At 41.7% G+C, this 14,825-nt stretch overlaps 1 protein-coding gene across 30 annotated transcripts in view; it reads left to right on the top strand.

The window, feature by feature from the left end:
* Positions 1-14,825, top strand: part of SVIL (supervillin) — a 761,399-nt gene that overhangs the window by 421,602 nt on the left and 324,972 nt on the right. For all 30 annotated transcript variants that reach the window (XM_078663371.1, XM_078663368.1, XM_078663380.1 and 27 more), the window contains one exon: positions 3,583-3,617. In XM_078663371.1, coding sequence (XP_078519497.1) covers positions 3,583-3,617 — 35 coding nt within the window. The remainder of the gene's footprint in view (positions 1-3,582; positions 3,618-14,825) is intronic.

The raw sequence follows: 14,825 nt of genomic DNA, 5'->3' as shown, positions 1-14,825 counted from the left end.
TTGGGCTAACCATTTTGGCGCTTCTACAGAGAACTTAAATACATTTCCCTGTTCTGAATATCCAAGCCCAAACTGATATAGACTGGGCCTGAATCTGGAATTCTTTAACTGTTCCATGAACATGTAGATTGCCATCATTCTGAAATGTTCGCATTTTAAGCTTCTGTGCATTGAAATTCTGCAAAGCGGAGCACTAACGGCAACCTTCGATTTGGGGCATCCGAAGTCTTTGAGCATGGTTTATCCCTGTAAGTGTTGATGGGTCAGATGACTGAAGGCAGACCGCAGGGATTTGGAATAAAGGTGCATAGTGGTGAGATGAATTTAAGGATCCTGGTCTCCTCTGGAATTCAGCGGGGAGCCATCAGTATGCATAATATGGTCAACTGTGTATAGATAGAAGCGCCATTTAGCGAATTGGCTTTTCTCTTTACAATCTGCTAATCTGTTCCTTTTGGCAGACTGGTGCAGACTAAAATTCAGTAATGCAAACACCTGTGGGCATGTTTTACCTTTCTTTCATGGCTAGACTAAGGGAGATAAAGAATTTCAACAGTGCAGAAAGTTAGGCTGTTGACATGCATTAATTTGAAGAATACAATCAAAAATTGTAATCCTGTCCATTACGATGGGGTGAGTAAAGGCCGTGTTTTCGTAGTCCAGTTAAACCAACATTCTTTATGATTAAGGCTGCTGTCCTTGTTCCGTTCAGGCACAGTAAACTTTAATTAATCCAAAAATCAATCTGATCAAGGCGCCCTGCTATGCTGGAATGTTTCACCACTTAGTTCTCCAGATTAATATATGCCTGGGTATCCTCTGCATGCACCTGGAATTGCGCCGGGCAATTTAAATTTGCTCTAAGAAGCAAGTAGAATTTGAAACATAGTGTGGACTGAGGAACCCTGAGTTACTCCACATTGGACTTTACACAAAGATGACATTTGCTCCTTTTCAATATTTTGGGTTATGATTTTGAAAGAGTAATTGAATCTAAACAATAGCAGTCTCTGATATCCCCACCACTAGTAATGCCTAATGAGCTAGTCTATTTAGCAGAATGGTACGGTCAGACCATATTCTGTACCTTGTGATGGTCTGAGTCTTAATTAATGCTCATTAAAGATGAGGTTCTGCTCCATGTGTTGAAAAAAAATAAATGAAAAAATGTTTTGTATAACTAATAATTGTCACGCACTAGTTTCTTTGTGTGGAGTGAGGAATGCCTATTCTCAGTAATTCTGGGACTTTGCCACTGAAAAGGGAGGTGTTTATTATACGCTTAATTTTGGCTGCAAGGACACAGATATTTGTCAAGCAAGTTACTTTCCAGTTCAGTTTTCAAGTTGGGATTAGGTGGAATCTATGAAATGCAATTATTTTTAGGAATCCATTTCCTAGGTTTTCAGTATGCACATTCAATCAAATATTGGCATGTTTTTCTCTCCATTCATGCTTCTCAACACAATGATGCAGCCGAGCAAATGGTGTGGTACTGCACATTTATATTTCACTCTTTTTCTTTAAAGAGTATTTATAAGGATTAAGTAGCATTAAACATTCATAAATGTGATTTCACATCCCCTGGATTTTATGACTGATATTCATGACCATTGATAAACTAATTTCTGCTTAATTTTTCCTATTGATCCCAATACAAGAGCTCAGACCGCTTGATCAAGTATAGGCCATAGCAAGTCTTAATATTGGACGTTTGGTCCATGCAGAAATATTTGTTTGCTCTACGCCGCAAAAATAATTTGCATGTTAACTGAAACCAGGATGGAACTTGTGAGAATTTCCTTTAAAGGTACTCCCTGTCAGTATTTCACCAAGTAGGGCCATGATGTTGAACGAAATCTGAGTGGGTAATAATTGGTAAACGTTATCCCTTTTTTTCCTTTACGACTGCCGTAGCTCTGAGACTGGAACCATATCAAATGTCAGAAAACCACTTTTCATGACACTTTGTACCACATTCTTGTCTAGATCTTTTCCGGTAGCACAAGAAGCGAAGGGTCTGTATTAGACATTATTTACGTACCCACCCTACACCATGTATATGTTAAAGCCTGTAGCTTGGATGGTTTCTTATTGGTACATATGGTACTATCCACATTTCACTCTAACATGCCTATGGCATTTAAACCATTAGGTTTTGAATGCTGTTATTTAAATCCACTTGTCCTACATCCCTTTGCCTCCTTGCTGACACGAGCAACAAAACTTTGAATATAGTCCTCTTCGTGCTTCTGAAGATGTTTTTTCTTCTTGTCCAGTCACATACTTGGTCTCTTCCAAGTCATACTCCATGTACTAAAATATTATTCTAAGCTCCAGACTAAGTAGTGGCTGTGCAAGTAGGTTAGGTGCATGAGGTCCAACTTATTTTGACTGAGGGGCACAGTGTTTGATTGTCAATAGAACACCCCCACCACTATGCAAAGTGTTTAGTCCTTTCCAGGAGTCCTTCCTAGCCATTCCCTCAGAACCTGGTTGTAGCAAAGGATGTAGGATGTTAATATATCAAGGGATGCAATGTGCAAGTCCTGGCATACATCTCTACACCAGACACTTGTTCATGAGGAACCGTATGAGGAGTTCCCTTTTCTACCTTGATAGGAGTCTGTGTTTCTTTCCTGTACACTGGGTGGTGGTACGTCTTCAATGTCTATAGCACTATAGAAACATTCCACTTCATTTGACTCTTCTGGATGTTTTTAGTGTGGAAGTGGCCACCACCCCTTTAAGATCCAGTGACTCTTTGGGGAAATTAATTTACATTGTGGATTAAACCGCTCAGTTTGTGACTCGAAATTTCCTCTCTGTCCAAGCCTGTCAAATAGTATTCCAAATTTTGAGCTTTGCTTTGATAATGGGAATACGTGAGGTTCATGTTCCGTTCCTGTGAGACTTAAGCTTGTTTCAGGTAGTTTTCATCCAAATCTTCAGATGTTTTTTCCTTTGAGTGTAATTTTCAAAATAATGCCAAGGGTTTATGCATAGTGTCCCTGCAAAGTATAGTGTTTCTTGAAATTCTTAAGTTTGTATCATGATACAAACGTAGTCCGCTAAATAATGGCACATCAAGGTTTTGACACAGTCCGAGACTAGTTCCTAAAGTCTACATTATTACTAAGGTTGCCTTATCTCTTGGGTTTGTGGATCAAGACCCATTCAAGTTTTTCCTGGATCTTTTCACTCGAGGTCAGGAAATAAATTGTCAATGAAGGATCAACCTTATAGGGTAAGTAACTTTTTCTATTGGTGTTAAAAGTTTGGTAGTGTAAAATTGAAACCAAATTAAATGTTTTGATCATCTTGTGGTAGATGTATGTGATTTACTGTGTACAATGTCCATTCTTGCTGTCCCCGCTGTATTTGATGGATACTCATTCATTCATCTTGTGACAGTTGAAGTCCCTGATGAACGTTGTTAAAATGACCATCAAATGTTGAGCATTATTTTATTTTTATTTCCCACTGTCCTTTATCAGACAAAACCGATATTTAAACCTGACTTTATTTCTTTTAGTTGTTGTCTAATTTGTGTTTTCATTTCATTTGTTGACATTCCATTAGGTCCTCTGTGAGTCCAGAAGTGCCACCTGTTGAAGGCAAGTGTCTCTTCCCTCTGTTGCACCTCAAACCCCTTTTTAGACAGACGGTCTGTGATTGCGTTTTTACTCCTTAAACATTGATTTGAGTATATTTTGAAAATGTGACAACATTGCATGTGTTCCAGTATGACAGATGTAGAAAATGTACTAGCTTCTAAAATATTACATCTAAAGATGAAAAATTTCCTTGGCCTCCACTTATATGTTGAGTCCAAATTCAACCGCTTATATTGTTTAATATTGGATACCAAACTCCTTAAGAGCTGTTCCAATATGAAGCCCTTAAATATCTTAGAAGTTTTTAAAAATCAATGATGAAAAATCGAGCAAAGAAATCTGGCAATCTGAACAATTGTGAAAAGCCAGGTATATTTTGAATACTTGGTTTTCTTTTGTCTCCAGAGATTGCCATCTTGAAATAAGTGTGGTGTCTTAAAATCTGTATGGAATGGAAAGATAGCTGGTGACTGTGCGTACTAAAAAGTTGTGGAATTTTATAAAATATCTACTTGCCAAAGAGAATAGATGATTCAGAAATCGTCTTGCCTGTAAGAAAAATAAAAAATAATACAATCCTACAAATCCACTTGGGACTTTGGTGTTGTGCAGTGCAGTTCCAAACTACGCCAACATTCTCCATATTTCAGAGCTTTAGTAATAGCCTCTCTAATTATGCCAGGGTTCAGATTGGGTGATGGGTGTTTTCTAGGAAGGCTCTGGTCCTACGTCTTACTGCTGTTATGCTAATGGGAAAATTAGACATATTGGGACTTTGTCTCAAACCTTTAAATATTCCCAGATTCTGTAGTTACAGAAGCTTTCTTTATGAATGGGGTCTTTTGGCCAGCTTTCAGATGGCAGTAGGGCTGTGACTAAACCAACCGTTTCATTTTACAGGAAGTGTGAATGTAGCAGAGTTTAGGATACATCATTGTGCTTTCTTTAGTTTCTGCTGAAGTGTCTTGTGAATTGCTCTGGCAAATTTACTTTTAAGCAATTGCTTAATTTCACAAATTGTCAGTCTAAATCTCAGATTTTGCTTGTGTCCTGGTGCCTAGGTTGAGGATCAAGGAGATAACCCAAGGTCTGACGTTCTATGCTAGACCACACTGTTAATTCTTAGGCAGATCACTACATCTCAGTGTGCCAGAGTTCCACTTTTCCCATCATTCTGATCAGATACTATTATCTACAGCAGTGACTTGCTGTTTACTTTTTACAACTAGATAAACTCTGTCTTGTCAACCAAAATGGTATGGGCGATCTATGCCATGCCTAGTTAGGGACTTAAATGTGATCAAATTGCTTTTTTTTGGTGGGGGTGATAATGCTGTATATTTATTGAGATTTTGAAAGCTGAACAATAAAAATGAAAATTGAAACGTGGACTCTTATTCTACAATCTGTGTTTAACTATAATCCTGTTTATGTAAATAATTAATCAATGTAGACCATAAGATAGTGAGGGTAATGATACTCGTGATAATCCTTTTTTTGCCTGATGGCATTATTTTACTGTTTTTCTGTGTATACATAGGATTGTTTTGATTTGAATGTGTTGCAATCGGCGCTTCTGAATTGACGTTTTTAAAAATACTTCTACCTTCAAACGCTTAAAATTAGTGATCAGTATTGTATGGTCTAATATTGGATTTGTGTAACTTTTATTGTGCCTTAAACTTTGATCAACAAAAATGTTGCTTTCCACTGAAAACTGATTTAATCCTTTAAGTGATTAAATAGGCTTGACATTTGTGCTTATTGGTAATCGTTTTATTCACTTGCTATAGTGGGGTGAATTAGGGCACCACTGTAAATTAATGTAAGTTTGGCTTATAAATTGGTTTTTCACTCTGGAACGGCCTGTGAGTTTGTGCACATTCAGAAACCGACCTGTTTGTTTCTTCACAACTTCTCTCCATCCCTTTTTTCATCCTGTAAAAGGTGAATATTGTACTGCTGACATGGAAATAAGTCAATCTTTTTCCATGGTGGGAAGGAAGTTTCTCTATGGGAGGGAATATTTTCTTCCTGGAGAAAGAGCTAAAAGCCTTACCAAGTGAATTTGCTCTTGTTTGACAGACTTCCACCTGACCATAAACACATGTACTCATTCGAAAAGGGAATTTACAAAAGCGTGCTAGGAGTAGACCTAGGAACTTGAACTTGTAGTATGTTTCCAGTCCTCCTTATGCAAACTTTGTCAAGTCCAGAATGTTTTAACCCGCACCAGTTCATAAATGTGCGGGGACAGTTTTGTCACTTAAAATATTGGGACACATATTGGTTTTACACTCATTCATTTGTATTGAAGTATTAGCATGCAGCAAAACAAGGTTAATTACAGGATGGTTTACGTTTTTTATTTTTAAGATAAAATCTCCAAGAAATACATTCAACAGACACATTTCATATTCAAAATATTTTACCACTAGCTGATCCTTATTTCCCATTAGCCAAAAGGATAGAAGGTCCACTATATAATATCATTAAAACATTCAACATTGTTATCTTAAAAACCAGCACCTGAACTGTAAAATACATTAATAGTTTTGAATTGATTGCCTAAAGTAAATACCTAGTTATTTTACTGCCATATCGGACTCCTAATACCATTGTAAATGATATAGAAACATTGTTTCAAGTTGTCCTTAAAAGGCCATTATAGTTCAGAAGAAGTCTCCAACTACCTTCTTCTCCCACCCCTAAGTTGCAAATATTTTTCAAATCTTTTAGTTTGAAAGTAAATGAAGGATAATTTAGCAAACTGTTGCAGCTTTTACCCATTCTAATTCAAGTTACAAATCTTTTTGGACTTCTTGTTTGCTTTCAAAATAAAATAATAATGTATCAGCTATTCTGCATGTGCTTGCATCCAATGAGCGTATTCTGAGACAATTGTAAATGAATTTCACAGCCCTGAGTACCAGCACCATGTAACACCCAGTCAGCAACCCCCCACAACCTGCTTTTGACCAACAATAAATACATTGAAAGGATTTAATCATCAGAGCATATGTTCTGTTTATTGTTGCTACTTTTCTGTTTCTTGTTTTTGGTCAGTACTGCATTTGAGTAAATGCTGATCGTCGAGCAACTAATTAATTGGACTCATTTAATTAAGTATGGAAAACTAGGATTGTTCCATTTCTGCAACCTAAAATGTGGTTGTCGAGAATTGACACTGACTCTCTTGGAATTTTGGTAATAATGTAGGGTTACTTATGTTTGGTTGAAAGAGAATGTGTAAAGTCTTGCCTACATATTCTTTTAGCTATCTTCAAAACTGACAGATTGCAGTGACGTAGAGATCTCTTTTAAGCAACCATGCAGTGAATTTCATAGGTTTGCTCTTGAGCCCCTGCTTCCAAGATCTTCCCTTAGCGGCTTAGCTCAGCCTTGAATAAATGGATCTAAAACTTTTTTTTCTTTTTTTTTTTACTTATTAATCTGGACATGTTCAATCAATCCGGGGTTTGTAAAGCGCGATATTCACCCTTGAGGGTCTTAAGGTGCTGGGGGGGGGGGGAGGGGGGCTCCGGATCGGTCGAAAAGCCAGGTCTTGAGGTCCTTCCTGGACATGTGGAGGGTCAGGAGCGTCTGATGTTCACGGTTAGCTCGTTCCAGGTCCTGGCTGCAATGTAGGAGAAGGCTCTCCTGCCTGTTCTGCGGATGCAGGGGACCTCTGCCAGGGTGAGGTCGGCGGAGCGGAGGTTCCTTTTGGGTATGTGGAAAGATACTCTCTTGTTGAGCTATTTGGGTCCGATGTTGAGGAATTTGTAGGCGTGGGTGAGGAGTTTGAAGGTTACCCTCTTCTCGACGGGGAGCCAGTGGAGGTCTCATAGGTGTTGTCATCTGTTGGTGATGCGGTGTCCAGAGTAGGAGTCTGGCTGCGGCGTTCTGGATGGTTTTGAGTTTGTGTAGAAGAGTTCGGTTGATTCCGGCATGTAGAGCGTTGCCGTAGTCCAGTCTGCTGGTTATGAGCGTGTGGGTGACAGTCCTTCTGCAGTCGGGGGGGATCCATTTGAAAGTCTTGAAGAGGATGCGCTGGCAGTTGAAACTAGTGGAGGCGACTGCGTTGATCTGGCGGTTCATGGAGAGGGAGGAGTCGAGGATGATGCAGAGGTTTCGTGCGTGGTCTGTAGGGGTGGGTGGGTTTCTGAGGGTGGAGGGCCACCAGGTGTTGTCCCAGGCGAGGTGCTTGGTCCGAGGATGAGGACCTCGGTCTTCTCTGAGTTGAGCTTCAAATAGCTGTCTTTCATCCAGACTGCCACGTTCTTCATTCCTTCCTTCCTGGAAGCAGAGTCTGGTGTCTTGGGGATTTTTCATGAGTGAGAGGATGAGCTGGGTGTCATCGGCGTAGGATACAATGCTGAGCTCATGCTGTCTGATGATGGCTGCGAGGGGGGCCATGTAGACATTAAAGAGCATGGGGCTGAGCGATGATCCTTGGGGTACTCCGTAGTTGATATCAGTGGGTTAGGAGAGAAAGAGAGGGAATCTTATCCTCTGGGTTCTGCTGGAGAGAAAGGATTGGATCCAGTCGAGGGCGGGTCCTTGTATTCCCGCGTCGTGAAGTCTGGTTGTGAGCGTGCGATGTGAGACTGTGTCGAATACTGCGGAGAGGTCTAGAAGGATGAGGGCCGCAGTGTGTCCCTGGTAGAGTAGCATGTGGATGTAGTCCGTGGCGGCAAGGAGGGCATTCTCGGTGCTGTGGTTGCTGCGGAATCCGGACTGGGAGGAGTTTAGGATGGAGTTTTCTTCGATGAAGGTTGTCAGCTGGGAGTTTACGAGTCTTTTGGTGACTTTGGCCGCAAAAGGGAGGAGAGAGATGGGCCGGTAGTTTTTCAGGTCTGTTGGGTCGGCTGTTGGTTTCTTGAGGAGGGGTTAAACTGCCGCCCGTTTCCAGTTGTCTGGGAAGATACCGGACAAGGAGGCGTTGATGGTCCGTTCCAGTTCGGGTGCGATGGTGGTGGCGGCCCTGTGAAATGCGTGGTGGGCACGGGTCCATTGGGGCTCCTGGGTGGGTCTTCATGGTTGCGATGATGTGTTCGATGGTGGCGGCCTTCCAGGTCATGACGGTTGACTTGTCGGCAGCGATTTGGGGGGGGGGGGGAGGGGTGGTGTCCAGCATATGTTCGCTGAACTTGTTGTAGAGTACCTTAATCTTCAGGTGGAAGTAGGAGCTGAGCGTGTCGCAGAGTACCTGGGAAGGTGGGGGATGTCTGTGGCTTCGCTGGGGGGGGGTTCTGTGAACTGCTGTATGACGTTGAACAGTTCCTTGGCGTTGGTTGCGTTGATCTGGACTTTCTCTTATGAAGGCCCGTTTGGTGTCTCTTAAGCGCTGGTGGTATTCCTCCAGGGCGCTCCTGTGGTTGTCCCCTGTTTCCGTGGTTTTCTGGTTTCGCCAGGTTTTCCCTAGGCGTCTGCAGGAGCAAATGGCTTCTTGCGGTACTGTGGTGAATCAGGCAGCCTTTAGATGGCATTGTTTGGCGGGGTGGTGGAGGAGTGAGAGCTTTTCGGTGCAGAGGGAGATCCAGTAGTGAAATTCAATGGCTGCGGAGTTGGTGTTGGCTGTGGCGCTGGGTGGGGGAGGGGTGTTGGAGGAGGGTGGTGTTGAGCTGGTCCTCTGTGACCTTGCTCCAGTTCGTTTGTGGCGGGCGCGGCGCGGGCTTTGGTGCGGTTGTGGTGTTGCAGGTGAAATGGACGCAGTGGAGGTCCGTCCAGAGGGGCTGGGTGGTGTGGCTGAAGCGGATGTTTGTCTTTCCCGTGACGATTGAGTCGAGTGTGTTCAGCTCTGTGAGTGGCCGTGTTGACCAGCTGCTTCAGTCTGAGGTTGGCGAGGTTGTTGAGGAGAGTGGTGGAGTCTTTCCCTTTTATGAAACTCTGCTTGCCAGCCAGTCCTATGGTCTTGGACCCTCTTGCTGTCTCTTAATTGCCTTGCCTTACAGTAGATCTATGTGGTTTCACACAAACATTGAGTTCGAGGCATATGAGCTGCATATAGTACACTTTTGCATAGGTCGCCATCTGGTGTTGGGCTTGAATGCTTGCACCTTGTTGTTTTGAATGTTATCACTGGCACCTAGTTACACAAGGCTTCTGGGCAAGATTTAACAGCAGCCATTCCCTGCTGCTGTAAAAGTCACCATCTCCATTGTATTCCACACCTGGGTGACAGCACAGCTTTATTATTTTGACACCTGGACTTTCTCCTATGATATACCAAGGTTCTTTTGGGCTGCTTACATGTAAAATTCTTGCAATAGTTGGTTAAGTCATCCATTGAATGTAATGTATTGCTTTGCTCCACTCTTGGACTTAGTCGCTTCCTCTGCCCATCTGGCAGGACCTTCCTCTGCCCATCTGGCAGGACATTTCCTTTTCTGTTTTTTTTATTTTCAGCATAGGATACATCGGGCAGATTTACAAGACCCTTGCATCATTTTTGCACCGCCGTTGCGTCTCTTTTTGTAACTCCAGCAGCGTAAAAATGCGTCATGTTGTAAATGGGCCACATCTATGGAGATGCGTCACTTTGTAAAGCCCTGCGTCACCTGTGTGAGGTATAATGTATGCAGGGTGGGGGAATCCCATTTAAAAAAAGCCTCGTAGAAGTGAGGCAGTGAAATCTGCAAGATTTCACTGTGTCACTTGTAGGACGCCACTGCATCAAAACCTTACGCCTGCCCGGAGCAGGTGTAACGAGTGATGCAGCATATGCGTTGCTGGAGTTGCGTCGTGCTTGCGACACGACTCCAGCAATGCGTGACTTTTGGGTTAACAGATGTGTCAGAATTACTGACGCATCTCTAAATCCTTGCACCATGGTGTGCCGTACTGTAAAGATGGCGCATCCATGGTGGTGCAAGTGTTTCTCAGGCTGGCGCATGGAAAGTGACGCATCTCTACGGATGCTTAACTTTCTTGTAAATCTGCCCCATCCTCTCTCGCCTTACCCTGTATGGACCATCAGGTGGTAATCTTTCATCCTACCATTCCTTCTGTGGCTATAAACTAATTCACCTTTTTAGACCCGCTCCTTCTTCCTCCTTCATACTTGCAGCATTGAGGGAACAGCTAGGGCTTTCAAGTGGCGGTCCAGCACAGCACTAATGTACGTGTCTGTTTTTCTTGTTTTTGTTTGTTGGCTGCTGTACAAGTTAGCAGTTTCTCGCTGTAATCTAATGAAGCACTTTGGTGTGTTGAACATTCCACTTCTCCTTCAGGCTAGGTGATTTTCACGGGCACAAATCCGTATCTTCGATGGAGAGATGACTTTGATGCATTGCAGGCCAGTAGTATAAGTTATTTCCAATTGACAGCCCGTCCTCAAAAGATGAAATGCTAAAACTGATACGGGTGATTAAGCTTCCTCTAAAGATGAAAAGGTGAAAGTCTAGGGCAGTGGATTCCCCTTCAGAGTGAGATTGTAAAGGTTTTTTCTCTACTAGATCAGTTGGAACAAACACCCCTCAAAGAAAAGCAATTACATAGAAATGTTCATGGAAAGAACACAAGGGCCATCGCAGGAAACGAGAAATCCGCCAGTCGGCTTCACCTGCCTGTAAACCAGAAGGCTAGTCTCTGAGCATGCACAGTGCCTACAGGGCACAATTTCACAATACACTGGGGTGCATACTGGCCTGCCTAGGGGAACGTTTGTCGCTGGCACTGTCTGGGGCAATGGGACCAACAATGGTCAATCCTGAAAACAAAGGTGGCCCCTGAGATCTAAAGGCTTTAAGCTCACCCTGAGGGGGATCGATACCGGTATTGACAAATTACAATTCAGCCGAGTGGGGGCAAGCAAAGGACCCTACTGGGAGACTGCCTCGGGACAATTGAATGATTGATTATAAGGTATTTCCAAAAGAATGGGAGCACTTTTGTGAAATTGAGTTATCCTTGGAACTATCCGAAGTCCCGATATCTGTGGTTATTGATACCATCAGAATAGAAGCGATTGAGAGAGACTGTTTTAGGACTATTCAATGATTAGCCATAAGGGATTTACAAAAAAGCAAAAGAATGGTAAATTATCCTTAGAACTGTCCTAACTAATATGTGGTTATTAACAGGGATCGGGTAAACAAATTGACCTTTGTGAGTAGGCACAGAGATTGCATGTTGAGAGTTTGAGATTATGCAGAATTGTCCTGATTAGCCGTGACTGGTTTGAACAGAGCATACTGAAACAAAAGAAACACAATTCAAAAGTGGAAATGAAAAGTACCCAATAGTGCAGGAAGAACATGTATAATTGAACCAACTGTACACTATGCTGACAGATGGTCCAGGCCAAAGTATCAAACTACTTAGGAAAAAAGTGCCATTATCCAAGAGACCAATTTACTAAAGAGGGGCCATAAGTCTAAAGAAAATGGAGCTAGATGGAAATCGGCAGCAGACCTGGACAAAGCCCTTGGAAACTAAACAGATAAGTGAAACTATGAGCTATAATAAGATATCTGAGGTGAAAAACCAAAGACGCTGTTCTTTGTCCAAATTCAATAATGGTCAAAACAGCCAACGTAACTTTAAAAAATGATTTTTCCATCCCACTAGGGTGAAAATTATAACAGATCTTAGTGAAGGCAGAGGTCCATGAAAATTCAAAGCAAAACGATGATCTGTCCACAGATAGTTATTACATTTGCAATTTATGACTATAACTTAGGAGACAAACTCCTTATTTGATATGAGACAATATTCCCCAAAAGACCAACACATCCAGTCATATATCAAACTCCCGGAGTGCGATACTGGAGGACAAGCCGTCACTTGAAATGTTGCATCTTCTAATAGGGACACCACTGGAAATGTTCAACTTCATAAATTATGATCAGAACAAAGCTTAATATCTGAATGAGCTAAATCCACTATGAAGCTGGGCTTTGTTCTTGATATTAGCCCTCCCTTTTCTGACAAAAAGCCAACAAATGGTAAACCGAGCAGATCGTAGTACCACGTTTGTCTCTCTACAATGCAGGTCATAGTACCACGTTAGACCCACTACAATGCCACATGGACTTTGAGAAAGGTTATTGCTCTCAATAGGCATCCAACAGCAGCTGCACATATTTTTTGGAGGGGTCGCTGTAGGGGCAGAGGGGAGCAAAGAACCTCTCCCCACTTGTGTAGAATTGACCGCATTCATTATGATACAGACCTCCGTACTGGAAAGAGTAATGGCAGTGAGTCTCGGGAGACTTGGCTCAAAGTGAAAACATGACACCTGAAACAAAGTGGCAAGGTAAAGACACTACTTGAAATACTTGTTCGCATTTTTTAATAAAAAGATATTGAAAAACTTCAAAAGGAGAAGGTAATGGCCCAATCTATAGTAGTCATAAACTGAATAACTATAGTTCCATGTGGTGCTTGTGATCCTCTTCACAGAACCTGCTTGCTGTTCCCATGATCCATTGGTCAAGCTCTGAAGAGTGCATGCACCTTCCACTTTGGACCTAGGCTCCCCCCTCCAGAAGGAACTACGTTTTCTGCCATTTATTTAAACAAAAACTAAAAACTCACCTATTCTATAAACCACTGAGTTGGTATGTGTATACACATTCTTAGTGTGCTCTTTTTTCCTAGATACCCACATAGCCTCAGGACACATTTTGGGGTATTAGGATTGTGTAGAACAACAAACTCGTTGCTCTTGATTATTTCTTTGTTTCCGTTGGACATCAGGTCATTGCTTCCACTGATTATCACATTGTCTACCTCTTTGCCTACTCGGATCACATTAGCGCATTCTGTGAAAAATGTAAAGATCACTACTTGGAGCTAGAGTCAAGTGATAACTTGATATCTGGATTTAAACTGATTTATTTTAAGAATGGGTGGACACAGTATACCTATGGTTATTGAATCTAGTGTTTGCTTCACCTTTGTGAGTCTGAATTTTTAAAGCTTCTTTATACAGCAAATTAACGGGTCTCTAAGAGACGACCAACTTGTAATGCATGGTGGTGGTTGTGTTGGTCCCTAAGCTAGATGTGTCTGCATTTCGATAGATTTAAATAGAGTTTCTTTTTTTTTTCCCAACATTTACTTAATCTTGTCTAGATTTGAAACACCACACTTCAGTGGATTGACTTAGTGATTGCATAGGCAAATGCTTCACTTGTTGGCTCTCCTTTCTTGGATAGCTATGGTCTCCTGTGTCCATTCCTCCAGTATGTGTTTATTAGGAACCATTGTTGGTAGTATCAACAGAAATATGCTAGTCTAAATCTGTCACCAACTCGTTTGAGTGCATTTTGCAAGTAGCCTGATTAATTTATGAAAGGAACTTGTTGAAAGTCGTTAAACTTCTACCTTACCAAAGGGTTTAAACAATTGACTTGTTAGGGTTGGGGTTGCAGTATATTCAAAGTTCAACAAAATTCCTTATTTTTCAGTATCTGTGTATGGGTAAAATAAGACATCGCAGGATCGCATCAAGGTGCAGGACTATGAGCTCCTGAGGTTCTTATAAACTCAATACAGAGACCGAAAGTTAACTCCTAAACCGCTTGGTGAACTTACCTACAACATTGTTTCATATCTTTTTCGGTTTGTTAGGCACTACATGATTGATTCAACAGTGTTTTTAGGGTGTAACAGGAAAGGCATGGGACATTTATTTGTTGAAGGGGATATGTTTATACCTATACTGAATGTGGACTATTTTGATAGCCTGGTGAATGATTGAGACTACCATAAGATGCATTTCTTTTTACAGTCTAGGATTATTCAGCAGTTTGGTACTATTTATTTTTAATCCTCATTTTAAATTATTAGTTGTCACTTTTATGTGGGTGACACTCCCTCTACAATGAGCTTTTCTTATGCTACATGAGACTTCTAAATGGGTAAAGACATGCAGCTTCAGGGCTGTGTTGAGCACCTGGCGTGTTCTTGTGAAAGACACTGTGTTCCTATGCTATTTTGAATCATTTGCAATTTTTTTTGTGGCTTATAAATGCTGTGCCCTCTGGCCTGACTAATACAGGTACAGATGAATCCTACAGTTGCTTGGTATGCATCCCCTGCATTTGTTGAAACCGGGCATCCGTTAAGACCATCAATAGTGCACCTGTGACATTTCAAGATTGTCGGGAAGCATTGAGGCCTTGCCGACCCGAAGTATTTCCAATGTTTGGCAGCTTATTGAATCCGTATTCATCCTCCATTTCCAAACTGGTCTTTGGC

The sequence above is a fragment of the Lissotriton helveticus genome, chromosome 10, assembly GCF_964261635.1.
Source record: "Lissotriton helveticus chromosome 10, aLisHel1.1, whole genome shotgun sequence".
Lineage (NCBI taxonomy): Eukaryota > Metazoa > Chordata > Amphibia > Caudata > Salamandridae > Lissotriton > Lissotriton helveticus.
The sequence above is the reverse complement of the archived record's forward strand: the minus strand, read 5'-3'. Positions and strand labels throughout refer to the sequence as shown.